General features: G+C 37.7%; 1 protein-coding gene across 2 annotated transcripts in view; it reads right to left on the reverse strand.

Annotated features, from left to right (window-relative positions):
• Nucleotides 1-26,970, reverse strand: part of BBS9 (Bardet-Biedl syndrome 9) — a 371,651-nt gene that overhangs the window by 194,689 nt on the left and 149,992 nt on the right. For both annotated transcript variants that reach the window (XM_045197407.3, XM_024562968.4), the window contains exons 13-17: nucleotides 25,785-25,887; nucleotides 24,177-24,281; nucleotides 21,334-21,348; nucleotides 13,882-14,022; nucleotides 11,241-11,336 (exon numbers count right to left, since the gene is read on the reverse strand). In XM_045197407.3, the coding sequence (XP_045053342.2) occupies nucleotides 11,241-11,336; nucleotides 13,882-14,022; nucleotides 21,334-21,348; nucleotides 24,177-24,281; nucleotides 25,785-25,887 (460 nt within the window). The remainder of the gene's footprint in view (nucleotides 1-11,240; nucleotides 11,337-13,881; nucleotides 14,023-21,333; nucleotides 21,349-24,176; nucleotides 24,282-25,784; nucleotides 25,888-26,970) is intronic.

The raw sequence follows: 26,970 nt of genomic DNA on the forward strand, positions 1-26,970 counted from the left end.
CTAAACCCTCCCTGTGCTTCGGGACCTGGCTTCACCCTCATCTACCCCAAGAAGCCTTTCCTCCTCCACCACCTACAGCAGCCCAGTGTGTGCCAACATGAATATAAAATTAAGCACTTCACATTCACTTTCTTGTTACACCTCAGCAACCCTAGCAGGGAAATATGTTATGCCCATTTTATGGAAGAACAAATCCAGTCAACAGAAGAGGTTAAATAATCCACTAGCTCATCTGGCCAGTTAGTAACGGAGCAGGGATGGGAACTCCGACTATTAATCTAAAGGTCAGCATCAGTCCCCACCGCCTCCTGAAACTACAGCTCTCTGAACTTACAGAGGGACTTAGTACGTCTGCAGTTCACTACGCACTTAGCCACACACAACCATGTATTCTCGCTGAACTTCCCAGAGGATTATATTCAGTCTCTTCAGAGAGATTACACAGTTTTTGAGATCCAGAACTAAGTCTCCTATTCCATTCCATTCACTGTTTGGAAGTAGGTGCAGTTTCACGAAGAAGAAATGCTGAGAGCACAAAGTGAACTCTGTCTTCCTGTTTCAGGAGCCTGGCATGGGACAAGTGAAGTATTGATTTGTAGTCCGGATGGTAGCTCGACAAAGTCATGAGCATATTCTATCTTCAGCTTGGTTATTAGGATTTCCATTTGTTGTTCTCAGCCGAAATTCAGGAATACACCTCTCTCATTCCCCCAATCAACCTCTTTTTCAGTTACGTAAGGAAATATACTGGGTATGCCTTGCCCGTCACAGTGCATGGCAAACACCCTGGTCCCCTCTGCTGTCACCCTGTTGCCCAGGGAGCTCCCCCAGCCCTCCCCTCACCGCTTTATTCTGGGTGCTGGCTTCTGCCCATGGTGCTGATCAGATGCTTTCCTCAATTCTCCCATCAAAGATATTAGGACCAAGAGCAGATATAACAGCTTTTAGCTTTCTTTGTAAATGCCACCGCAAGTGTCCTGCTTTAGAAGAAAAATGGAGATCCCAGATGTGATGAGGTAGGAGCACACAGGTAGAAGGGAGAATGATGCTGACGAACCACAGTAGTAGAATCTGCTAGAACCTGGTCCCATACAAGCTAAGTTTGGGAGCTGACAGTTTAAACTGAGACAGGTATTTATTTACTCTTTCATTCATTAATATGACTTGGCACAAGATGCTGGAGATAAAATCCTAATAAAGCAAGAGCCTCAGCCCTCAAGAGCTCACGGTAGACCTGGAAAGACAGAATAATGGGAAAAAGTGAACTGCCCTCACTGATTACGGGACTTCCCACAAAAGTGCTGGGACTGCCCCCACGGGATGTCAGAATCTGCTAAGGAGGGTGGAACAACTCACCTGCTGAATCAACTAGCCCTGAGGACTGATGGCGCTGGAAAAGCCAGCCCAAACACGGGAGAACAAATTTGGTGATACATCTAATAAGGGGTTAATATCCAAAATTTATAAAGAACTTATAAAACTCAACATCAAAAAAACAAATAATCCAATTTAAAAATTGTCAAATGATCTGAATAGACACTTCTCCAAAGAGGATGTACACACATGGCTAATAGACATGTGAAAAGATGCTCACTGGAACTAATCATCAGAGAAATGCAAATTAAAACCACAATGAGATATCATCCCACACCTGCCAAAATGGCTATCACCAATAAATCAACACACAACAAGTGCTGGCAAGGATGTGGAGTGAAGAGAACCCTCATGCACTGTTGGTGGGAATGCAGACTGGTGCAGCCACTGTGGAAAACAGCATGGAATTTCCTCAGAAAACTAAAAATGGAACTGCCTTATGGCCCAGTGATTCCACTTCTGGGAATATACCCTAAGAATCCTGAAATACCAATTCAAAAGAACCTATTCACCTCTGTGTTCATTGCAGCATTATTTACAATAACCTAGATTTGGAAGTAGCCCAAGTGCCCATCGGTAAATGAGTGGATTAAAATCTGTGGTACATTTACACAGTGGAATACTACTTGGCCATAAAAATAGAAGAAAATTTTCTTACCTTTTGTGACAGTATGGATGGACCTGGAGAACATTATACTAAATGAAATAAGCCAGTTAGAGAAAGACAAATACCATGTGATTTCATTTATATGTAGAATCTAATGAACAAAATAAACTAACAAAATAGAAACAGACTCACAGATACAGAGAGCAGACTGACGGCTGTCAGAGTGGCAAGGGGTGGGGGCTGGGTGAAAAAGGGGAAGGGATTAAGCAAAAACAACAACCACCCACAGACACAGATGATAGTACGTTGACTACCAGAGGGAAAGAGGTTGAAGGGGATAAATAGTGATGGAAGGAAACTTGACTTTGAGTGGTGAACACACAATACAATATACAGATGATGTGTTAGAGAATGATACACCTGAAACCTGTATTATTTTATTAACCAATGTCACCCCCAAAATTCAATAAAACTTAGAAAATAATTTTAAAAAATAAAAGCCAGAAAAGGCATGTGCACTAGGTTCAAAGTAAAGGGAAAAGGAAAGAAATGAAGTGCAATTCCCTTTGTGAAAGTGCCAGAATGCAAGATTATCTTTAGTAGATGCTCCCAAGAAGATTCAAGGTAACACTGCACCTGTTCGTTCATTCAAAAACTATTGTTAAGTGGTTTAAGTGCTGGGGAGCCAATGGGAAATAACACATACTGGTCACCATATTAGTGATAAGGGCAGAGAACAGATGGATGAATGACAAATGAGTAGTTACAACTTATAAAAGGACTACGCTGCAGGAAACAAAAAAGGTACTGTGAGAAAAACTAACGGGTATTCTTTCTTGAGATAACTGTGGTCAGAGAGAGCCACCCTGGGAAGTTGTCATCAGTGGTAGAACTAATGTGACAATGATGAAAACAGTATTGCCAGCTAAAATTTACCTAGCGCTTGACAGTGTACCAAGAAATTGCTACATGCTTTTTAGGACTTATCTCATTTGATGCTTACATGTTATAATTGTACTATTTCACCCCTGTTTATAGACATAGTAGTTTTCCAGTCATTCACACTAATTGTAAGCCAGAGCTAGGATTTAAACTATCAACTTTGAGTCCAAACCCCATTCCTAATCATTTTGTGCATAAAGCTTGGACCTTAAGAATGGGAAGTATGGTCCAGGTAGGAGGAATGGCAAGCTCAAAGACTGCTGAGCAAAGTCAGACAGACCCCAGGAACTAAGAAAGGTCAGACATGGGCCAGAGTGAGGGAGAGCGCGCCCTTAGAGGAGGCAGGATGTTAGGCCAAGCCAGAACATACGGGGAGACCTGTGAGGTTGGTAAAGAGGTGGATATTATCATGAACACAAAGGACTTTATGCTGTAGAGTAGCATAAAAGAATTTGTGTTTCTTTGTTTTGATTACAAGAGCTGCCAAGTAGAAAATGAATTGGAAAGGGGCAAGAACAGGCTCACAGTGAAGACATTACAACCACGATCCAGGTGACAGATGGCGGTAGGTGTAGCAATCAAGGGCATCCCATCGGGTGGGGGAAATTTCCGTTTCTCAGGTCTCATTGCCCTCTGAGCAAACCTTAAAATCTAGTGAATTTTTAAATCTGTGACTTCAATACAAATAAATTATCCAATATTTAATGTCTTCATATACACAAAGGGTAAAATAAAACATACTTCACAACATTGGAATGGAGATAGAATATAGTACTGCATGGGAAAGACCTATATAAATGTGATTTATCTTTGAATTATAAAATTTAAATCAATCACAATTAGATATTCAAAAAAAACAATGGTTAAAAACAATTAAAACAATTTGATACTAAAAGCATGGAATTAAACAAGTAAAACATCTAAAGCTCAATAAAAAAATCCAAATATAAATAAAATTCTAGACACCCAGAAGCTACTTACTAAGACTAAATGTTTATATCCCCCCCCAAATTCCTGTGTTCAACCCTAACCCCCAGGGTGATGGATTTGGAGGCAGGGCCTTGTGGAGGTGACTAGGCCATGAGGGTGGGGCCATCAGGACTGGGGTTAGTGCCCTTCTGAAGCCGACCTCAGAGCACTCCCCTGCACCTTTGTTATGTGAGGACACAGCAGAGAGACAGACATCTACGAACCACGAAGCAGGCCTCCACCAGACACCAACCTTGATCTTGGACTTCCCAGCCCCCAGAACTGTGAGACCCAAATTTTTATTGAACAAAAGCCACCCAGACTATGGTATTTTGTTATAGCAGCCCAAGTAGACTAAAACAAGTATACCACTATGGCCAAGTATAATGCATAAATGCCATCAAATAACGGAATTATAAAAACAATTAACATTTAATCTTTTCTGTAACATATTTGGCTTCAGTTATTTTCTTATTGTCATTAAGACATGTAGTAAAGAAATAAAACTATACTTTTTGCAATAAAAAATTTATAATTATACTTTGGATTCAGAAACATAAACACAATTATTTTTAAGTTCATTTTTTTCAAATGACCAAAAAATCAGCAAGAATGAATGAGTCAAAGATTTATAAGGCATTATTTTGATTATTAAGCATTTTCTCAGTGTTTGTGTTCCAAAATGGCTAACATTGCCCTGGAGACTTTCCAGAGTATACATTTCATGGAAAGAAGAAATAAAAATCTATTTATAATAATATAACATGAAAGAAGGAAGTTTTATTTTAAAATAGACCCTTACAATACTGGTAATTAAAATAGCTTCCAAAATGAACATTCAATTTATTTTTTTATCTCTTCCTCTGCATCTTGTAACAGCAGCTCAGTGGAAATAACCACTCTGGCTTCCAAATGAAACAAATTTGGATGATTGGAGCCCAGTCAATTGCCATTCCACTCCACTACAAACAGAGACAATAACGGATTTCACTGAGCAGGGCACAGAAAGGCACCACGTCAGTGTCTATTCATGTCAGAACATCTGAAGTTCATCAATATAAATAATGTTTGTATTCATGTCATAAACAAAGCATCGGTATAATTTATGTTATGTGGAAATTTTTAAATGTGAGCTGGAAAGGCAGATGAATGCTTTTTAAATCAAAAAGTTTGAGAAAGTAATATAAACAATTTCAGTAGATATTAGTATAATATTCTAAATACACAGCCTCTCCAATATTAGTAGAAATATAGACGATTTCTCTAAATTTACTTTTCAAAAGGCTTTTTCCAAGCTGGATTTATATAATTTGCCCATTGTCCCTTGATAATATTACTAAGAAATTCAAAGATAAATATTAAGCAGTATTATATTGATGAGTCACTGCATACATTCAAGGGCTCCCAGTGTGTGGGGTAGGTTTCAGATGACTTTGGATTTCATCTTACACTTACCCCTAAAATTTCTGGTTTCAATGAAAAGCTATCACAAAACCCCTACTATATAAAATGTACAGCATGGAAGAAATTTCACTGATTTCTAAAACCCCATGCTCTATCAAGCATCTAAAGATAGCTTTTCCTCTGTGGAATGTCCTCCACCTACTAACTTCCTATTCATCCTCCGAGATCCTTTACAAATGATCTCTCATATGGATCATTCCTTTGGGCTTCAACAGCACCCAAAGTGGGCTTCTGTAAGCGTCCCAAGCACTATTATGGGTTCTCTACCCATTTGTCTCTCCCATTAGTCCAGGAGCTAAATGCAATATGAACAGAGGCGAAAGCAAGCCTCTCCCCTTCTTTGTTTCTGAAGATAGATTAACATGTTTCAAGATTACATATGCTGTAAGATATAAAACAAAGAGCAACAAACAAACTCATAGGCACAGACAACAGTAGAGTGGTCACCAGAGGGGAAAGGGAGTGGGGGGAGGGTGAAGAGGGTAAAGGGACCCAAATATATGGTGACAGAAAGAGACTACTTTGGGTGGTGGGCTCACAGTGCAATATACAGATGAGGTACTAAAGAACTGTGCACTTGAAACTTACATACAGGGGTTGGCAAACGTAAGTCTACAGTTGAGAGTACAAGAAACAATGTATATTCTTATATTATTATGTATTAATTATTGTACTATTTTCCACATGAACAACAGTAAACCTACTTTGGCCTACCCCTGGAATGTATTAACCAATGTCACTCCAATAAATTTGATTTAAATAAATAAGTAAAAAAAAAAAAGATAAAACATGGCATATGCAAAAAAAGGGAAAAAAAAGCTTTACAAGGCCCGACTCCTATTCATATACATGACTACAATGTTTTCATTGTAAAATAATCCAGAGACAAGCAAAGGATTTTTAAACTTTACCCTATTCAAATAATTAATTAATTTTAGTTAATTTGACTACGTGTAATTCAGTCACTCTTTCTACCACGTTAAAATCTTTCGGGATAATCTTTCAGTGTATTAGTTATCTTTTCCAATTCCAAAGGACTACTTGAGACTACATAAATTTGCTATCTGCAATTGCTTAACCTTGCTTGTGACGCTGAAAATATGTATTTACTGAGCACTCACTACTAATGAACAGTTTAGAAGGGTACAGAAATCTAAGTTGAAAATCATTTTCCTTTTAAGATTTTAAGATTTTATTTATTTATTTTTAGAGAGAAGGGAAGGGAGAGAGAAAGTGAGGGAGAGAAACATTGATGTGTGACAGAAGCATTAACCAGTTGTTTCTTGCACCAAACCCACAAATCAGGCCATGTGCCCTGACCGGGAACCGAACCGGTGACCTTTTGCTTTCTGGGACGACGCCCAACCAACTGAGCCACACTGGACACGGCATTTCCCTCAAATCTTATAGAAAACTCTTCTACTGTCTTCTAGAATCCAATGATTTTAATTAAATCTCACTGAGTAACTTGCTTCTTCCTTTTTAATCTTTGAGGACCTGCTCCTGATCCTCAGTGCTCCAAGATCTCACAATACTGTGTGAAGATGTGTTTCTTTTTCTCATTCATTGTGCTAACATTGAACAGGCTCTTTCAATATCCACAACCAAGAGACCTCATTTCCTTGAAATCCTTGTTTCCATTGCTCTTCTCTGTGTTCTCAAAGCCACTCCCCTGACGTCACACCTTTCCTGATGAGCTTGTCATTATCTGAATCCGCAGTCCCTCTGAACTCTTGACTTCAACATCTCATTCATCCTCAAACCACCATTTAGGCTCTTCTAGTTCACTTGATCTGTAATTCCTATTGCACTTCTTAAACCTTATTGAGACTTGTGATCCACTGATCCATAATTTGTCACCATATTCAGCCTTCTCTAATCTTTACTTCTCTTATCATTTTAGATTTGGTAGTCCATTACTATAAACATTCTCATAAAAATAGTTTATCTACAATTCTGTTTCAAAATCCCAGCCCCGAGTTTAGTTGCTTGGATGCTGATAAACAAATCACTGCCAGGAGAATTGTGGAGAGATGACTGGTTTTACTTCAGAATTCAGAAACGCAAACTTCAGATGAGACTCAACATTGCTTTATTCATGAGTTGCTTTCTTATTCTCTAATACACCAAGGTCATACTAACTTTTTTTCAAAGTTAGACATCATCAAGCTTCCTTACCTTTCTACCAACAAATCTACAAAGTCTCCCTGGGTCTGCATCCAATCCCTCCTGTCACAGTACAGTTACAAAAGCTTGTCCTTCAATCCCCCTGGATTCCCAAAATGTCTGTCCCCAACCCCTGTGCTCTGCATCCTACCCCCTCCTCCTTCTCAAAGACTTCATTGCTTTGTCATCCCTTTCTCCTTCTTGATTATCATCCTCTCCCACTTAACTCGATCATTTCAGTTAATAGTCAAATGTGTCGAATATTGCTCATTTAAAAATGAAATGAAACATTCCTTCCAGCTACATCTCACTTCTGAATTACTGAGTTTGGTTGTCCAATTCTTTCTGAAAACACTTCATACTTGCAACACTAGATAATCTAAATTTATCCTTGGATGAAGCTGCAGCTTAGATTGCCTGATTTGAGCTCAGATAGAATTATATATAGCAAAGTGAGTTTCATCATTATTTTTAATGCTCTACAAAATTTGCTACTCATAAGTTATAATAACTGTATAAGTATAATAATTATAATTATAACGATAAGCTGTAGAGACATTATTGAAGAACTTGTCTCTGTGACATTCAGAAGAGAAACTGCACCCTGAACCCCGCATCAGTAAATGCTGTTCATTTCCTAAACTGATCTACCTTTTGAACATTCTGAAAATTGAAACTAAAATGCTCTCTTGTTGTTTTTAGGCTGCGAGCACCTTGCTGGTTGTATAGTCCCATTCGAGTGCTGACCTTAGGATCCCTTAGCTTTATTAACTGCAGGCTCTTGTTTTCTCTCTGTCTCCTTCACTATTTATTTTCTCCTTTCAAACTGTGAAAACTTTTGTAGATCATTTTGAATCCTTTAAGAAACATGCAGAACAAGGCGAGGTACAAACAGAGGTAGTACAGATAAAGGTTAAAATAGAGCTAGAGAGAAGACCAAGAACACAGACACAGAAGGGGCAAGAGGGGGGCCGGGGAGAGAAACGGCAGTGTCCCTGGCGCGAGGTAACAAGTCACTAGGTGGATCTGGATCTTAAGGAACGGGCCTGGCAGGAACGCCTTCACTCCTCATTAAAGCAACAGCGCATTTCTTCGGAAATCCCACTGTACTGAATCAGGCAAAGTAATTGGCTCCCACATAGAAATATTCTACAATTCTGACTATAACAGTATTTGATGTCATAAAATTTGACCTGTCTTGTTATTTTTGACAAGTCTGTAGAGGTACAATATACAAAACCCTACACATGTGTAACGTGTGATTCGGCTAATTTTGACCCACTCACACATCTGTAAAACCATCACAACAATCAAAGTAACAACATCATCTGTCGCCTGTCTCATTCTTTTTAATTTAGGACTGTGGGAATCATTTTAAGAATTTTGTGTAGAGTATTTTTCCTAAAAAGTCTTACCTTCAATGCTTTGTTTATTCAGAATTTACATAATAAACACTAACAACTCTACTTCCTGAAAAGAAAAACCTGTTCAGCTGCCCCAGTCCCTGAGATTTAGTATCTGAGACAATGAGCTTCATGCATTTTGTCGGGTCTGTTCTGCCTGCTGTATCCCAAGTCAGGACATGGCGCGAATGTGCTCCCATACAGCACACTGTGCTCCCATACAGCACACTGTGCTCCCACACAGCACACTGACGCCCCGGCTGATTGTCACGCCGGTTTTAAAGAGAGAGGAATATGCGGGGCCCAAAGAAAACACTCTTCAAGATCCAAGGGCAACTCTGTAGAGGCACTTGACTGTTTACTCGAGAAGAAATGTGTGCTTTCAATATGTAGGGTTTTTCTGTCAACCCAGATTTCTAGACTAAAGATGATGTGCCTTTCACAAAGACGAGAAGTGCCAGACACAGACTGGGCACAAATTACTTCACCGCTTACTTGGGGTGGACATTCCGACAGAGCAGTAGGGAGCTCTAACACCTGCCTCCACCCCAGGAAGCTGGACTTCTACGCTTCTCTCTCCCTTCATCACCAAGGGCAGTTCCTAAGGAGAATTCTGTGTGTCCCTGAAGCCAAAACGCCATCAGGGAGTTGTAACAGCTTCTCTTCAGGTGGCAGGTGACACAGTTCATGTGGTTCCTTATTTGAAAGGCCCTACTCCTACCCCACTATTTAGCCTGCCTGCCTGCACCACGGCTGTCAAGGGACTGCCACCTATGCAGATACATGTGACTAAATCAGCTAAATACCCAAATATTTGGTGAGGTCTACTTAATGGTAACATAATCATGTCCCCCAGCAATGCTCTAAAAGTTACTTTATCTAAAAAAGGATAAATATAATGCATTGGGACAGAAATGTCCCCATTTTTCACAAAGAACAACTTCTTGCCTTTCTTTAATGACCTCAATTGCAGACTCATCACACAACCTCATCAAATGAAGTCCAACACATGTGTACAATTTCCCAAGGAAATGTTGGCAACAATTTTTTTGAGTTTCACTAAAGAGTTTAGCAAACAGAAATGTACCAAAGTGATTCCATCATCCCAGTGAAGAGTAGAGCTAATCAAAAATCAAAACACAATGGTGCCAATTTGAAGAAGACTACAATCACAACCAATCACAAAACCCTCCAGAAGTACAGAATCTTCTCGTTCTTCTCAGAATTGTCTTGGATTTCTGGGCCCTAATCTAGAATATCCAGGTGTGTCCATGTATATTTCACCAGCCACCAATCTGTATAGTCCAGAAGCTGTAATGATTGTAGCCACAGAAACACTGTCACAGTTTCTAAACCAGGAATGTATGTTCCTCCGGCCAACCACTTTATTTTTCAAAAAGGACACATCCTTATTTTACTATAAATCCTGACTATGTAAGAAATAACCAAATAAAATTACGAATGTCTAAAGCAGAAAGTGCAGCCCACAGCACACGCTGCAGGGATTTAAACAGCTAGGGTCAGTGCTCAGCCAAACACACGTGTGAATCTACAAACACAGCGTGGGACAGAAGTAGGTTACAGTTGTGAGTACGTGAAACACAGAGTTTATTCTTTCATTATTTTTTCTTAATTACTGTATTATTTTCTGCATGAACAACTGTAAACCTACTTTTGCTCCACCCGGTATCTACATATAGATTCATTCTGCCGAATACTCCAGTGTTTCTAAAATTTGTTAAACGCTTCCTTAATATTTTACTCTATTTCCATGAAGGTGGAATTAACTCAATGAGGTTAGTAGTTTTGGTATCCTACGTACATCAAAAGACAGTTTCTCATTGAGTAGTTTCAACTGTTATTCTTATGTGAAGCAAGAAAATCAATAAAGTGTATTTAAATCTGAAATTCAAACTTTATATAATTAGTATTTTTCATTCTGCTGAGATTAGTCTCAGCAAAAGTCATTTACTTTCACCTTCATTTTGCCAATGTCCAAAGAAGCATATAGGGAAATATACTCTTAAAAACTAATTCCAGTTCCTAGTAGTCCCTAAATCCAGTTCACCATATACCTATCTCAAAAACATTTTTCAATTCTTTAAATTCCTCTCTCAGACTCTCCTCATTCCCATACAAAATTCATATCTCTAATAAAACAGGATCCTATGTTTGTAACTTCTATGTCCTCTACCATTAATACCATGGCCCTTTTCACTATTTAGCTGAACATCACCCTTTGCAGAAACCCTTGGTGTTGATGTAGTGTACTTAATGGAAAATTTCAAAAACCATAATACCATGCTGTTACTTACGAGAAGTTTTGGAAGCAAGAAGAGTAACTTGGGAACCTCCTAAGAAGCGAAAACCCATTACATTCACCTGATCATCTTCCGACTGATTGGCAAAGCCTACAAAATAAGAAAAGGAAAAAAATCACCTTGTATAACTACAAGGCAAAATACTTAACATCTGAAATAGGAAGCTTAGCTGATGAGAAATATTTTTAGGGCACCAGTCAGTCATGTCTACAGCCCATGTATAAGCCATATTAACTGCTTTCCATACTAGCTTCCAAGCGCTAAAAGTTCCACCCCACAAAGACCCTCTGAAGTCACCCAATTTCCTTTCTCCTACTAGTTCATTCTTGGTCCAAGGCAGGAAATGTACAAGGTGAACCTAGAACAAAAGCAAGGAAACTCTCAGTGATGAGAGGAATGGTATGAAAAGGATATAAGAGCCAATTTCACAACACTACCAGTGGCCAGAGATGAAAACATTTAAGTATCAAAAAAGGTAGTAACTGCAATGAAGTAAAACACATTAAATAGAATTAAAGACATGTGTTTATGTTGATACTAAAAAAAGAAAAAGCCAAAGGCTCAGTCTTGGAGGATGCTAAAGAGTCAACTCCTTTTTAAAGTCAGTAATAAACACAGAGAACCAAGCATTATGCTGATGGTCCTACTCAAATTCACCATACAACCCGTCGTAGACAAGGAAAAGGTTCTCCACATAGAAATATCCCTGCTAAAAATGGAAGGAACCTTAAAAGAAACAGAATATGACTATTTTCAACTTCCAATGAATTCATGGATGTCAACATACCACGTATGTTGGATCTTGAGAGAAATTTTTTAAAATCTGTCCTTGAGTCCAATTTCTAAAGTGAGAAAAGAAGCAAATACATGCTGATAAGCCTGAGATACCTGTTATATCAAAAACAATTAAGCCCCAAATCAGGAGAAAGAGGAATAAGTTATCTAAGCTTTCCCTAGTGTGTAGAAATTACCCCTATGATTGAAAGCATGCAGTTTTATTCAGTCCCTGTGGGTTTCATCCATCTGCAGTAAACATCAACCACTCAGAAGCTAGAGTCTTAAACACTTTCAAAGGCACCAATAAATTCCGTGTGCAACATATAATTTCCCACTAAGTTCCCAGGATAGTATAGGAGACCCACAGAATTAATGCATTTATATGAGATGTTATAAAGGTAATGACTCTTCCTGCCTTTTTAATAATCCAAGTGTGTCATAAGAAAATTGACTAAGAAGGAAGGAAAGGGGAAAACCAAAAGGTACAAAACTATTTGCAAAAAACATATATATGTATATATGCATGTTTTTATGAATATGAATTGAATTTGGAGATGTGTGTGTGTGTATATATATATATATCTCTCCCACAGTCAAACTCCACACAGTTGGGCATGTCCATGGGCCATTCATACTGAATTCTTTTTTTAGAGAGAGAGGGGAAAGGAGGGATAAAGAGAGGGCAAGAAACATCATATACATATATGTGTATATATCTAGATATAGATATAGATATATACATACATGTGTATCTAGATATAGATATATGCACATATATCTATATATATGCAGATATATATATCTAGATACATCTACTGAATAGATTTATTCAGTAGATATATGTGTACAGATATAGATAAGTATGTATATATCTATATATATCTCCCCAAATTCAATTCAAACTAAATAGATCAACTGTAATAAAAAGCATTCCATTTTGAAGGCTTTTTGGAGTTATACATAAATAAAGCTTTTTAAATACTTCAAATTAATGGAAAATAAATTTGCAGCACTTTAAGCAGTTAATAACAGAAAAGTTGACTTACCATAAATCGCTCAACCTTGTGGGAAATGCACTTTGTATTCTAAACCCTACCCACCAACGCTAGGGTGAGGATGCGTCTCATACTCAACAGGGACTATTTTTGATGAGGGATTTCATAGGGTTGGTTTAATTCCCAGATTTGCTTCTTTAATTCCACCCCATCACCAAGAAAGCAAATAGATGGGACACATCAGACACCCTGGTTACTGAAGATGTTTTAACCAATCGGCGCCTCTCTTTTTTCCAAGCCACTCAGAAAGAAAAAACTGACACCTGGAGAAAGTCACACCTTCACAAATTACCCCATACGTTCACTGGGATATTGAAGCTTTATGTATGAAGCCCCTTCCACACGATCAGAGCTTGAGAATGAACATTCGCTGCCTCCAGCTGCTGCCCACAGCAGGGCCAGAAAGAGAGCACCTACTTAAGCGATTACTTTTCAGGGGCATAACACTATACTTTGAAAAGGTGCATAGCCAAAAACCTACAATGAAAATGAATAATAAATATTTACATTGTAAGCCAAAAAATTCCACAGTCTGAGGAGAAACATTTGATGTTTTCATTTCTGAATACTGAAGCAAAATAATGATTATACTAATTTTAATCAAACTTAAAAGGTACACCTTATTACCTTGTTGATATAAGCTATTCGCCTTTGAACAGGCAAGGAAAAAATCCTGGAGGCATTTTTATATTCTGACTTAACAATTATCTGATAATTACCCCATCATTACCTGCTGATGAAGGATTCCTTTCTAAATTCTTAACATTTCTGATATTACAGGCATGTTACTTCAAAAGTCCTACCTGGAAAGAGACTAAGAAGGCTGACTGGAGATTTGTTGGTATCGACAGTCAGTTTGTGGCTTGCAATTTTTGAAGGCTGAGCTGGTAGGCAGACTAATTTCAGGGGAAGTCTAAATTTACATTGGCTAACTCGAGGAATGCCTGAAATAAAAAGAAAAAAATGCAGTCATAAATTTGACAAATATTTTGACAAAAAAAATCTGTACTGCTAATCATCTGAGTAGCAACATATCTCACTTTAAAAGTTTGCTGTCTGCCCACTTTGTCTAGCATCACTGAAATAACAGCACATTATCAAAGTTCACACTTTTACATTACTGTCAAAAAGTACAAAGCAGTCTCGGGGAGATCTAAGTTATATAAGTGTCTAACCACTATGCTGTACACCTGAAACTAATAATAATATTGAATGTCAACTGTAATTTAAAAATTGAAAATAAAGAGTATTGCAGAATTTTTTAAGTGAAATACAAAAATAAAATTGTAAAAATGAACACAGGCATGAGGTCTGCATTTAACAGTAATACTGTATTTTAAAAATCATCAGTTAAACCTATATGAATAGTTATAGCCAATTACTGAGCAATCTTTAAACTAAGACCTTAAAAGTTCTAGATCTAATTTAAGACTATCAGCTAAAGTGAGCAATGAATATGAAATTTACACCAGAAAGACTCTATATGACCATATCTAAGAATTTCTCTACCCCCAAAGTTTAATCTTTACTTTTTTTTTTGCTTATTAAAAATTCAAATTACAATTAACTATTTGCAATAAATTTTAAGTATGAAGGCAGAATTTGCTCTACTTAAGTTCTATTGAAGTTCATGACTTTTTAAATTAATATTAAGAATATGACTTTCACATGAACTAAATTTTTTTCAATCCACTTAACTTTACATATCACAGTTAAGTGACACTTTGAAAGGCTCCCATAGTCACTCAATTGCCAGATTTTTATTATGTATACAGGCATACTGAAGTAGATAACTGACAAATAAAGAACTTTATGTCAGAATTAAATTTTAATATTTTTCTTCTTTTCCCACTTTTTATTGTCATTCTACTACAGCTGTCCCAATTTTCCCCCTTTGCCCTCCTCTACCCAGCCCACCCCCCACTGCCACAGTCAAACTCCACACAGTTGGGCATGTCCACGGGTCATTCATATTGAATTCTTTTTTTAGAGAGAGAGGGGAAAGGAGGGATAAAGAGAGGGCAAGAAACATCAATGTAAGAGAGAAACATCAACTGGTTGCCTTCTATACATGCCCAACTGGGGACCGAACCTGCAACCCAGGCATGTGCCCTGACCAGGAATCGCAACAGCAACCTTCCGGTTCATGAGACGATGCCCAACCAACTGAGCCACATCATCAGGGGCAGAATTAAAAATCAACTCCTTTCCATATCTTTACAGAGAATGCAACTGAAACTGAAGCAAATTAGGCTTTCTACTTAAAAATCTAGAAAAGCAATTCTACAACTTTAGTTTTCTCTCCTTTTACTCTAGGATTTTTTTTTTTAATTCCTCACCTAAGGATATGGTTTATTGATTTTAGAGAGAGGAAGAGGGACAGACAGGGAGGGGAGAGACAAACAGACAAACAAAAGAAAAACATCGACATGAGAGAGAAACAATGGTAAGTTTCTCTTACATGTGCCCCAACCAGGGATCAAACCCACAACCTAGATATGTGCCCTGACTGGGAATTGAACCCACAACTTTTGGTGCATGGGACGATGCTCCAATAAACTCAGCCACTCAGCCACTCAGCCACGGCTAGAATTCTATTTTTGATTGGGTAACATAAAAGATAATATACAGAAACCTGTATCTCAGTATACTGCTGTACTGTACTTGATGGACCCACACATTAATTCCTTTATTTCTTTACAGTGAAGTGAGTGAGCAGCTTAAAAATAGCAAAGTAAGAGCAGTTCAAATCTAGGGACATGATCCCAAAGTGGGATCCCTAGAATTGGCAATACATTTTGTTGAAGCCAATTGGAGTTGAGTGGCTTACTCTACGTCCAAGCTGGGAGTATATATTTTTCAGTATTACCTATTCGCTGGGATAGTGAGAGATCATCAGCAATGGAAACATGTTGATATATGAGGTCAATTAGATACTTTTCAGACCATGTGGAGCATATTTGTCATTCTCTTCCACATAAGCTATTATCCATCCAATTTTACATAGCTCATTTTTTTGCTCATAACCAACAGATGTTAAAATTCACTTCCCCTGGAATCCCAGATGTAAATTATAACTGGTGGCTCTTCATAAAAATCCCAGGGTATGATTTCATGATATTCTGTGAGATTTTAAAGGCATGTGCGTTTGTACTTTACATGGTGCAATATTTTGACTCTAAACACTGTGGCAGCATGATATGCTCCTGCTCAAACCACAACTCTGAATAACACCACAAAAAATATTTTGAAGCATTGTTTTTTCAACTTCATATATTCCCTATACCCCCAAAATTATGGAAATATACCTACTAATATGTTTCCTCTACAATATATAAATTATAACCTCAATTAATGGATGCAGACTGGAACACACAAAAGAAACTGATGTATATATATACACATATATACATGTGTATATATGTATATATACACATATTAGTATTTTTTTCATTTTTATTGCTGTTCAGGTACAGTTGTTTCCATTTTCCCCCACCACTCTCCCCCGCCCCACCCTCCCCCAATCTTACCCCCCTTTGGCTTTGTCCATGGGTCCTTTATACAGGTTCCTTGATGACCCTTACCCTTCTTTCCTGGTTATCACCCTCTTCCCTTCCCTCTGGTTACTGTCAGTTTGTTCTTTCTTTCAATGTCTCTGGTTATATTTTGCTTGCTTGTTTGTTTATTGATTAGGTCCCACTTATAGATGAGATCATACGGTATTTGTCTTTCACCACCTGGATTATTTCACTTAGCATAATATTCTCCAGTTCCATCTATACTGCTGCAAATGGTATGAGTTCCTTCTTCCTCTCTGCTGCATAGTATTCCATCATTTAAAAGTCCCACAGTTTTTTGATCCAGTCATTTACTGATGGGCACTTAGGTTGCTTCTAGCACTTGGCTATTGTAAATTGTGCTGCTATGAACATTGGGGTGTATAGGTTCTTATGGATTGATGTTTCAGGGTTCTTAGGAAATAATCCCAACGTGGAATTGCTGGGTCAAAAGGAGGTTCCATTTTTAGTTTTTTAGGAAATTCCATACTGTTTTCCATAGTGGCTGTACCAGTCTGCACTCCCACCAATAGTGTACTAGGGTTCCTTTTTCTCTACAATCCCGCCAGCATTTGTTTGTTGATTTGTTTATGATGGCCACTCTGACCCATGCGAAGTGATATCTCATTGTGGTTTAATTTGCAGCTCTCTGATGGCTAGTGATGCTGAGCATCCTTTCATATGTCTCTGGGAACTTTGTATGTCCTTCTTTTTTTTTTTAAATATATTTATTGATTATGCTATTACAGTTGTCCCATTCCCCCCCACACTCCACTCCATCCTGACCACCCCCTCCCTCCCACATTCCCCCCCATAGTTCATGTCCATGGGTCATACTTATAAGTTCTTTGGCTTCTACATTTCCTACACTATTTTTACCCTCCCCCTGTCTATTTTCCACCTATGATCTATGCTACTTATTCTCTGTACCTTTCCCCCCCTCTCCCCCTCCCACTCCCCTATTGACAACCCTCCATGTGATCTCCATCTCTATGGTTCTGTTCCTGTTCTAGTTGTTTGCCTAGTTTGCTCTTGTTTTTGTTTTAGGTGTGTATGTCCTTCTTGAAGAAGTGTATGTTCAGGTCCATTGCCCATTTTTAATTGGATTGTTTGTCTTCCTGGAGTGGAGTCATATGAGTTCTTCATATATTTGGGAGATCAAACCCTTGTCTGAGGTATCATTGGCAAATATATTTTCCCATATGGTTGGTTCCCTTTTCATTTAGCTGTTTTATTTAGCCATGAAGAAGCTTTTTATTTTGATGAAGTCCCATTTCTTTATTCTTTCCTTTATGTCCCTTGCTCTAGGGGACATATCAGTGAAAATATTGCTGTATGGAATATCTGAGATATTCCTGCCTATGTTCTCCCCTCTAGGACTTTAATGGTGCCGTGACTTATAGCTAAGTCTTTTATCCATCTTCAGGTTATTTTTGTGTATGGTGTAAGTTGGTGGTCTAGTTTCATTTTTTTGCATGTAGCTGTCCAGATCTCCCAACACCATTTCACTTCCTTCATTTTTAATAAACAGAATAACAGGAAAAACTCCTTCATCTTCTGGTAATTTCACATATACACAAAAATAAGCTATTTTCTATATACTTTGAACCAAAGTCTGAGCTAATTGTTCAAACAACATTTGGGTATAAATGTTCTTCTAAAACTATGTGGCTAAAACTATGGCTCTGTTTCACTTGGAGCAGGTACTGATTGAATTTGTGGTAAAAAGAAAATAATTAATCATGATCAACACTTGCTTTATGTTAGTGAGTCTATATTTAAAGATTGTTACCAAATATCTAAGAACCCAGAGCTAAAGAAACTGGTGGTATATTCATGTTCTCAGAAGTTGAAACAAACAGATTATAAGCACCAACTAACCGAACGAGGGAAATATATTATAAGTCAATTGACAGCTCCCTTAGGTCAGTTAATGACAATATCACACATTTGGGCAATGGTCTGAAATTGCTCAGATTCACAGGACTCCTCCAGAATTTCTTTTTTCTCCAAGAATTGTAAACCTGTTTCATGGGACATTTGGAAAACATTATTGTGAAAAATGATGACGCTCATACTTAATAAAATGATTATGGCTATTTTTTAAATCATGGCAGCTTGAAAAGTTTTACCATGAAGAGGGAAAATATGAAATTCTTTAGAAACCAGTTTAAAGAAACTGTACCTTTAGTAAGAAAAATCACACTGCCAGTATTTATATTACTTCCCATCAAATTAAAACCCAAGCATTTCAAAATACAATCTCTAGTACTTAGTCATAGGCTTTATCAGAGAGGCACATTTCTATTGAGATTCATATTTTCTTGAGAATCTTGAAATGTAAATTTGGCTATCAATTACTCTTCAGGCTATGATGATATCTAAGACCTTAAGCCAGAGACACTTGGAGGTGTGTGTAAGGGTATGTAAGTGTGTATCCGTATAAGGAAGGAAGGAAGGAATTACATGCATTTAAAGACTTTTCAACTAGCTTTCAACTGAGCGGAAAGCAACTTCATTAGTCCTAACTTTGCCGACCATCAGCAATATTTTCTCTACATAGTTGGAAAATGCGTTTATTCAACTCTGAATGGTACGCTGAAAGAAAATAAAATTTCAGTCATTTATAATACCCAAATATTGGCCTACTCATTCATCAGCCTGACTGGGCTGCGGTTTTTACCAAATACAATCACCGCTGCTTCAAACACTTCCCTCTCCAGCCTGCTAGTGGAAATGGATAGTCCCATCTACAATACTGCCATTAATCACAAAATTATTTAACACTTAGAGAGAAAATTCACATCAAAACCATTCCTGACACAACAATTTTTCCAGGAAGGGAACTGTAATTACACCTGGCACACCCAAGAGCCCAGTATCACTGTCAAGAGGGAAGCCAAAATGTGCTTTAAATGAGACAGGAAAAGAACACGGATCTCAGAGTAGAATAACTATGTGTACACAGTACGCTTCTCTAGTATGCCTGTCGAACCCCTTCCTGGGCCTGCTAGAGTCATTTGGTGCTGCAAACAAGGGCCCGAAGCAGGACCCATGTCCAGTAGCCAGAACTTCCTTGATCCCTCCCGCTGTGTCTGGCTCCGTACTGTGCTCCACCCACACTCATCGTGTACTACCTGCCCACGTCACATGACTGCAACGCAGAAACAATGGAAACCAACTCCTGCGGGGCAGCAGAAAACTTCGTCCACTTCTCTCTTTCTATACGTAAAGCAAGAGTGCTTGTCCGCAATGCAGCCTGAACAGGTCAGGACAATAAAACAGGCCAGGCTCTGAAATCTGAAGTCTGGCATGCGCATGGAGAGCTGTGTGGCAACATACAGCTTCCTTGCCTACTGGATGAAGCTGAGTATTTCAACTCGACTCCCTAAAGCTTAATTATAATTTTAAAATATATCATAAGAGAGTATTAAAACCAGCTTTAGCTCTATATTAAAATACTGCAATTTCCATATATTGTAATTTTTTTTCCCCTAATGTTTGGGACTGAATTTACAGTAAGAGGGAATAAATTACTTTCAATAATAACCTTTACTTATTTTTTTAAACTTAAAACAAATCATTTAAATACTAATATGGTATTTTACAAAAGTTGGTGCAAATCTTATCAGTTACATGCAATCTTGCAAAGTAAAATATAAATATTCATTATTGATAATAGGTTTTTCAATAACCCAAATTCTAATTTGACAAGTTTACTGTAGGTTATTAAGCTAATCACATACTTCTATGAAAATATTTCTCACTAAGTACATTTTCACCTCCCAAATACTATGTAACAGGTTGCTGGCATCACCAGAACTGTATGCATAAATACTGCCATTATTAAGTATTTCATATAGTTATTACTAATTAACATTGTTACATAATATTTATCTTAAAATAGCTAATACTAAGGTAAACCACCAAATAAAGTCTGTGTACAGGAGGAAAATAATCAAATTAGATTATTCCTTTATAGCTCCTGTCATTTACCCTAATATTTTGTAATTCAAACATGAGTGGTTGAACCCTGCTGTCAAAGAGCTCAAAACCTACTAGAGGAACCTAAGGAACAAACTTAGTGACATTCATATTATGATAAGGATTATAGTAGAGTGATAAACGAAGGTTTGGGGACATACAGAATGGGTAACAGTTAACACTGGCCCGGCAAGTTCAAGGGGTCAGACCTCGGATGACATTCCCCCATAAATCCTAAACAGAACAAGGAGTAGGCCCACAGAATGAGTACGCACGGCATTCTGATCAGAGACAGAGGTGGCTCTGCTGGGGCACATAGAAAACAGGCAGTTTAGAATTCAGTGGCAAACACCTTTTGTTCCTTTCTATTTCCTTATTTTAGTAAAATAAGATAACAGAGCATAGGTAAATCACCAATGACTTACAGAAATAACTTGTCAATGACACTTGGATTTTTTTTTTTTTAAAAGAGTCAAAGAGCTTCACTCTTTCTCATGATTCTGAAACAACTAATCTGAATGACAAGACCCTATGAAAGAAAACATCTACTATACACTCTATAGCTGGATTGGGGGACTGAATCATATACTTCAGGAGGTTTCTATAGTGAAAATAGCAGTCCACAAAATGAGTTAATTCATGGTTTAATACCCATTCAATTCACTGACCACATTTCAGTTCAGAAATTCATTTTCTTATAAATTATCTTCTTACCTTCAGGATTTCGATCTATCCATCAGAAGCAAAGCAAAAAGGGTGAGGGGAGAAAGAATGCAACAAATGGTCAGTGATAAAATTACAACACAAATTTAATACATATCAGCTAAAAAATATAAATTTAAATTTTCAAGATTCTCACTGATGATTTAAATGGCTCTCCAATAAAATGAGTTAAGTCAATGCACAACTGACGAGTAAAACATGAATAAATGAAACCTAATAATATATCTGCACTTCCATTCTCAAAGTCCCTAAGAGTGTATTATTCCAGCATAAATACGGCAAAAAGAAGTAAAGATATATGATCTAGCCAAACAGCAAACCAAACTCAGTATGTAAATGGCATCAAGAGCATTGAATGAACTGCTGGGGAAAAAAGTTGAGGGAAAGGCCAAATACATAATAATATTAATATTTCTAATCAGTCTTCTTACAATTCCAGTCAGCAGATATTACTATGGGATAATGTCTCTTCTTCTCTTGGCAGTGTTGACTTTTATGGACTTCTTTTACTTCAATTTCTAACTAACTTTCAGCCAATTAATGCTATGCTCTGTGGTTTAGCAGTAATTTGTAATCTTTTAAATTCTGGCTATAGAAAAGCATAACAGCCAAAAGCGGTCTGTGCAACAATGAGCTCACAGACTTACATTACAACTTTATAATGTATTTTTCAGCATTTTATCCATTTGCTATGTAAGCCATTTCTCTATCTTAAATTTATTTTCGAACAGTGTCATTACTTTTCCTTGAAAACAAATCAACTCATTGTATGAAGGCATCAAAACTCTCTACAACTGCATATTCAAAGTATAACTAAGTAAAAAAGTATAACAATGCCTATGATTATTGAGATGCTTGATTAATGATAAATAATCTAGAGATTTTAGTCAATTATATCTCACTTTTTAGTTCACGATTCAAAATAACTGAAATATCAACGTTCTTTTGAAGAATATCTCACTAAAAGCCCATCAGTCCTTGATCCATTAAAGTTTTCTGTTTCCTTCTGAAGGCAGCTTTCTCAAAGCCATTTAAACTTAAGGTAAATGGTTAAAGTGGTCACTTCTAGCTAAAAATGAATTTTTTCAACAATTTAAAGCAAAATAACTTACAAAGCAGAAGAAACAGATTTTCAAAACATGTACTGAAGTTATAAAATCAGCTCAAAGCACAGAATTGTCAATGCATAAGCCCAAAAATTCACATAGACAAAATAAAAACTACAATTATTAAAAACATTGGCAAAGGATTTAGACTTCTAGTCAAGATAGAGGCATAGGTAAACACAGCTCAACTCCTCACACTACCACAGCAAAAGTTACAACTAGATTACAAAACAACTATCACCCAGAACCATCAGAAAATCAAGCTGTATAGAAGTCTGACAACCAAGGAATCAAAGATGTCATGTTCATCCAGACTGGTAGGAGGGGCACAGACGTGGAGACATGTGGAGATGCAGAGGGCAATAAAATGTATTTTTAAAAAACATTGCTCCCCGGCCTGGGTTGCTCAGTGGATTGAGTGCCAGCCTGTGAACCAAAGGGTCACTGGTTCAATTCCCAGTCAGGGCACACGCCTGGGTAGCGGGTCAGGTCGCCAGTGGGGGGTGCGCGAGAGGCAACCACACATTGAGGTTTCTTTCTCTTTCTCCCTCCTTTCCCCTCTCTCTAAAAATAAATAAATAAAATCTTTAAAAAAAAGAATTGCTAAAATAAACAAAGTGGGCATCCATAGAGGGAAAAAACTAAGAAAACTACATAGAAATGTTTTTTTTTTAAAAAGGGACATTGCTGAAATACGTTATTATCAGTTATACTACATTTAAACATTTTTTTAAAAGCAGTGACAAATTATTCTTATTCTACCAATCAACTTACTGTCAAACTGTTACACAAAAAATTCACTATACATGAAAAAATATAAAAAATTGACCCAATTAAGTTGAAACTGGTAATAATTGAATCTCAACTGGACTAAAGATTACCTTCCCCCTGCCCTTTTTTCCAGCTTTATTGAGACATTACTGACATACATGCCGGTTTAAAGTACACCACCTGATGATTTGACACACATATACCCTGCAAAGAGATCACCACAGTAAGGGCAGTTAGCATCTCCATCTCCTCACGTAAGTACCACTTTAGGTGGCAGTTATGGTAACATTTGCGACCTGCTCTCTCAGCGACCTTTGAGCATGCAACACAGGGTAGCTAATTACAGTCACCACACTCCATCAGGCCCCCGGCACTCACTCACCCTAGACCTGAAGTGGGAGGTGCCTTCTGACCAACACCTTCCCATTTTACACACCTCCCCGACCCTTGGCAGCCATCATGTTATTAAGGATAACCGTTTTAATCTGAAGAGGGTTTTTTGAAAAAATACAGATCACATTTTAGTAGATCTGTTCTTAAATATTTTAACATGTAAGCCACTAAAGAGTATTAGTCACTAAAACAACATCTGAAACTGAATAGTTCCCTAATGTTGGAGTAATCCACAATAGTCACTTATTCAGATTAGGCTTTTCTTTAGTTCAAACAGACGAAGTCTGACTAGGTATCACTCTTCTAGTGAGACTAAAAGTGATTGAAAAGATAGAATCGAACAACATGTATAGATATCAGCTAAATACTTACCACCAATTATGTGTAACATGAAATTAATTTGGACATACAATTTATTTAACATAGAAAATAGTGGTTTTTCATTTAGTAATATTTTACAATGTATTTTCCCATTTTAACACTTAAACATTTAACTCATAATTCCAACAAGTGCAAAGGAGTGATTGATTAATCTTGTAAATTCCTGAACAGCTATATGTTTACCTGTTGGTCTGGAATAGGAAACAACAGCATTTCCTTCCAATTCAGATGGTACAAAACTTCCTTTCAGATAAACAGAAAAGGCTACTGTTCTAGTTGTCTCTGGTGCTGTAAGCAATTGAAAGTAACATAAGTTATATCATTTTGGACAGCGATTATTAAAACAAGTTAAAATCAGACATGTTCTGCATGCCAGCTACTGTCCTAAGCACTTTACATGGATTAATTCACTTCATCCTCACAATAACCCTAGTAGGTGGGTGGTACTACTGACCCCATTTCTTTCTCTCTCCTTTTTTCCCTCCCAGGAGAAATCTGGCTACAGAGAGATGAAGAGGCTCGCCCCAGGTCCCACAGCCAACACACAGCTAGGAACCGACTCCAGGACAAGGTGCCTGACATCCCACCCCAGTGCTTCCCGTTACTCAGAGAAACAGGCAGCGTGAGCAGGGACAAGGTACATAAAAGGGCGAGAGACTCTCAGAGTGAGGAGCAGTGCTTTATCAGGGTTACAACTCAGAGGAAATCACAGGGGAAAGTGCAGGTGGGGCTGAACATGGACGTAACTACAACTGCAGAGACTCGCCCAAGTGTACATAGCCTTTACAGTCAAGTGTTTGACCTCCAACCTGCATTAAAAGAGCCAGGAGAGGTCTTTCACTGGAAAGATAAGCTTTTCAGAATGTGTTTTAAAAAGATACATTGGAAGTACTGTGGAAAATTAGAAAATAAAGTGAGAAACCAGTGGTTGGATATCACCTCCAAGGTTACTTCCAACCATCCAACCATCCCTTCACTCAGCCAATGAGTATTTATTGAGTGCCCACTACCAGCCAGGCACTTAGCTACGGGTTGGTTATACAAAGGCAAAACAGAGAGATGCTCCTGATTCATGAGTAGGACATAGGATCCCCTGCTGAACAGTGGCAGTAAAGCAAAAGGCTTAAAAATATTTTAGAATTCACTTCAACAGGACTAATGACAACTCACATGTAAGTGGTAAGGGATAAGAGATTCTAAGCAAAGACTAAGAGTTGCCATTTACAACATGTCTACTATTTTAGATACATTACATAGTTTCATTTTTAATTGAATCCTCAAAGCAGCCATTACTTGTCTTACAAGAAAGACACCATTATCCCCTTTCTGCAGATTTAAAAACACTGAGGCTCCAAGTCATTGCGAAGGGAGCTTGCCCAAGGCTACACACAGAGCGGGAGTCAGGGCCAGGATTCAAATTCAGGCCAGACTCCAAAGTCAATATTCTTTCTTCAAACATTACTGATTCAATAAAGAGCTCACTAGAGAAACACCAGTAAAGAGAGCCTTCCCAATTACAGTGTTTAAGTACAATTACAGGCCCATCTAGTTAAGGAAAGCACTTGGAAATCTGAAATTGCTTCAGACTCAACAACCATTCATTGAAGGTCCGTGCTTGATGCTCAGAGGGGAACCTCTATGAGCAAAACAACACAAGCATTAATTTCAGGAGGATACCAGTCTCATGATTCAGACAAGAAATATCTCCATGAAATAAACACATTAATAACAAATTTTAATTAAAAAGGCCCTCACACCATGACAGACTTTAGGCCCAAACAAAACACTTACCCATCAACTCAAAAGCGAACCGGTCACACGACAGGACCAGAGGTGGCTGCACGCAGACGGATAACTTGGCTCTCTGCAGTGCCACGCGGGTCTGCAGTGCGACCTAGGGAGGCAGGCATTGTTATCGATTGAAAACTACATTCTGCCCAAATTAATAAATATCTCAACTGCCTCAGAAAATCACTAGCAAATAATTAGCAAACATTGTCTGAGAAAAATTAGGAGCCACCAAACATAACATGTAACGTAAGTAGCAGATTAAATGTCCCACTCAGTCAGAGACTGGGAAAAGGAGTTGAACAGACTTTCCTCCAGTGAAGATACAGGAAAGGCCGAAAAGCACATGAAAACATGATTAATGTCTTCAATCACTACAAAGAACAAATTAAAACCACAATGAGATACCACTACACAGCCACGAAAATGTTATCATCAAAAGGATATACAAAAACAGGCATCAGAAGGAACAGAGAGACACTAAGACTCTTATATATTGCTGATTGGAATGTAAAATAGGACTGCCATACACAAATGTTTGACACTTTCTTTAAAAATTAAACCGCAATTTACCATACAATTTCACAATTCCATGCCAAGAGAAATGAAAACATATGTTCACACAAGAACTTGTACACAAAGGTTAAAACTAGCATTATTCATAAGAGCTAAAATTAGAAAAAACCCAAATGTCCACCAACTAACTGACAAATGGGTAAGTAAAACACAGTGTATCCATACAATGAAACACTATTCAGTAACAAAAAGAAATGACGTGCAGACACCTGCTACAACACGAGCAAACCTTAAAAGCAGCATGCTAAGTGACAGAAGCCAGTCACAAAGAAATACACGTTGTATGGTTCCATTTATACGAAATGTCCAGAATAGGCAAATCTATACAAACAGAAAATAGACTTCCGGTTGCTGACAAATGGAGTGGGAGGTAGGAGGTGGGGAATGCAACAGAGGAAGGAAACAGGAAGTAACAGCTAATGGATATGGGACCGTTTTTAGGGGGATGAAAACTTTCCAAAATTAAATTGTGGTGATGGTCCACAACTCTGCAAATATGCTAAAAAACATTGAATTATATACTCTAAATGAATAAATTATAAGGTATGTGAAATATATCTCAATGAAACTATTAAAATGTTCTATCCTTATCCTTATATAACTTTGTAAGTTA

This window comes from Desmodus rotundus, chromosome 6 (assembly GCF_022682495.2).
Source record: "Desmodus rotundus isolate HL8 chromosome 6, HLdesRot8A.1, whole genome shotgun sequence".
Classification (NCBI taxonomy): Eukaryota; Metazoa; Chordata; class Mammalia; order Chiroptera; family Phyllostomidae; genus Desmodus; species Desmodus rotundus.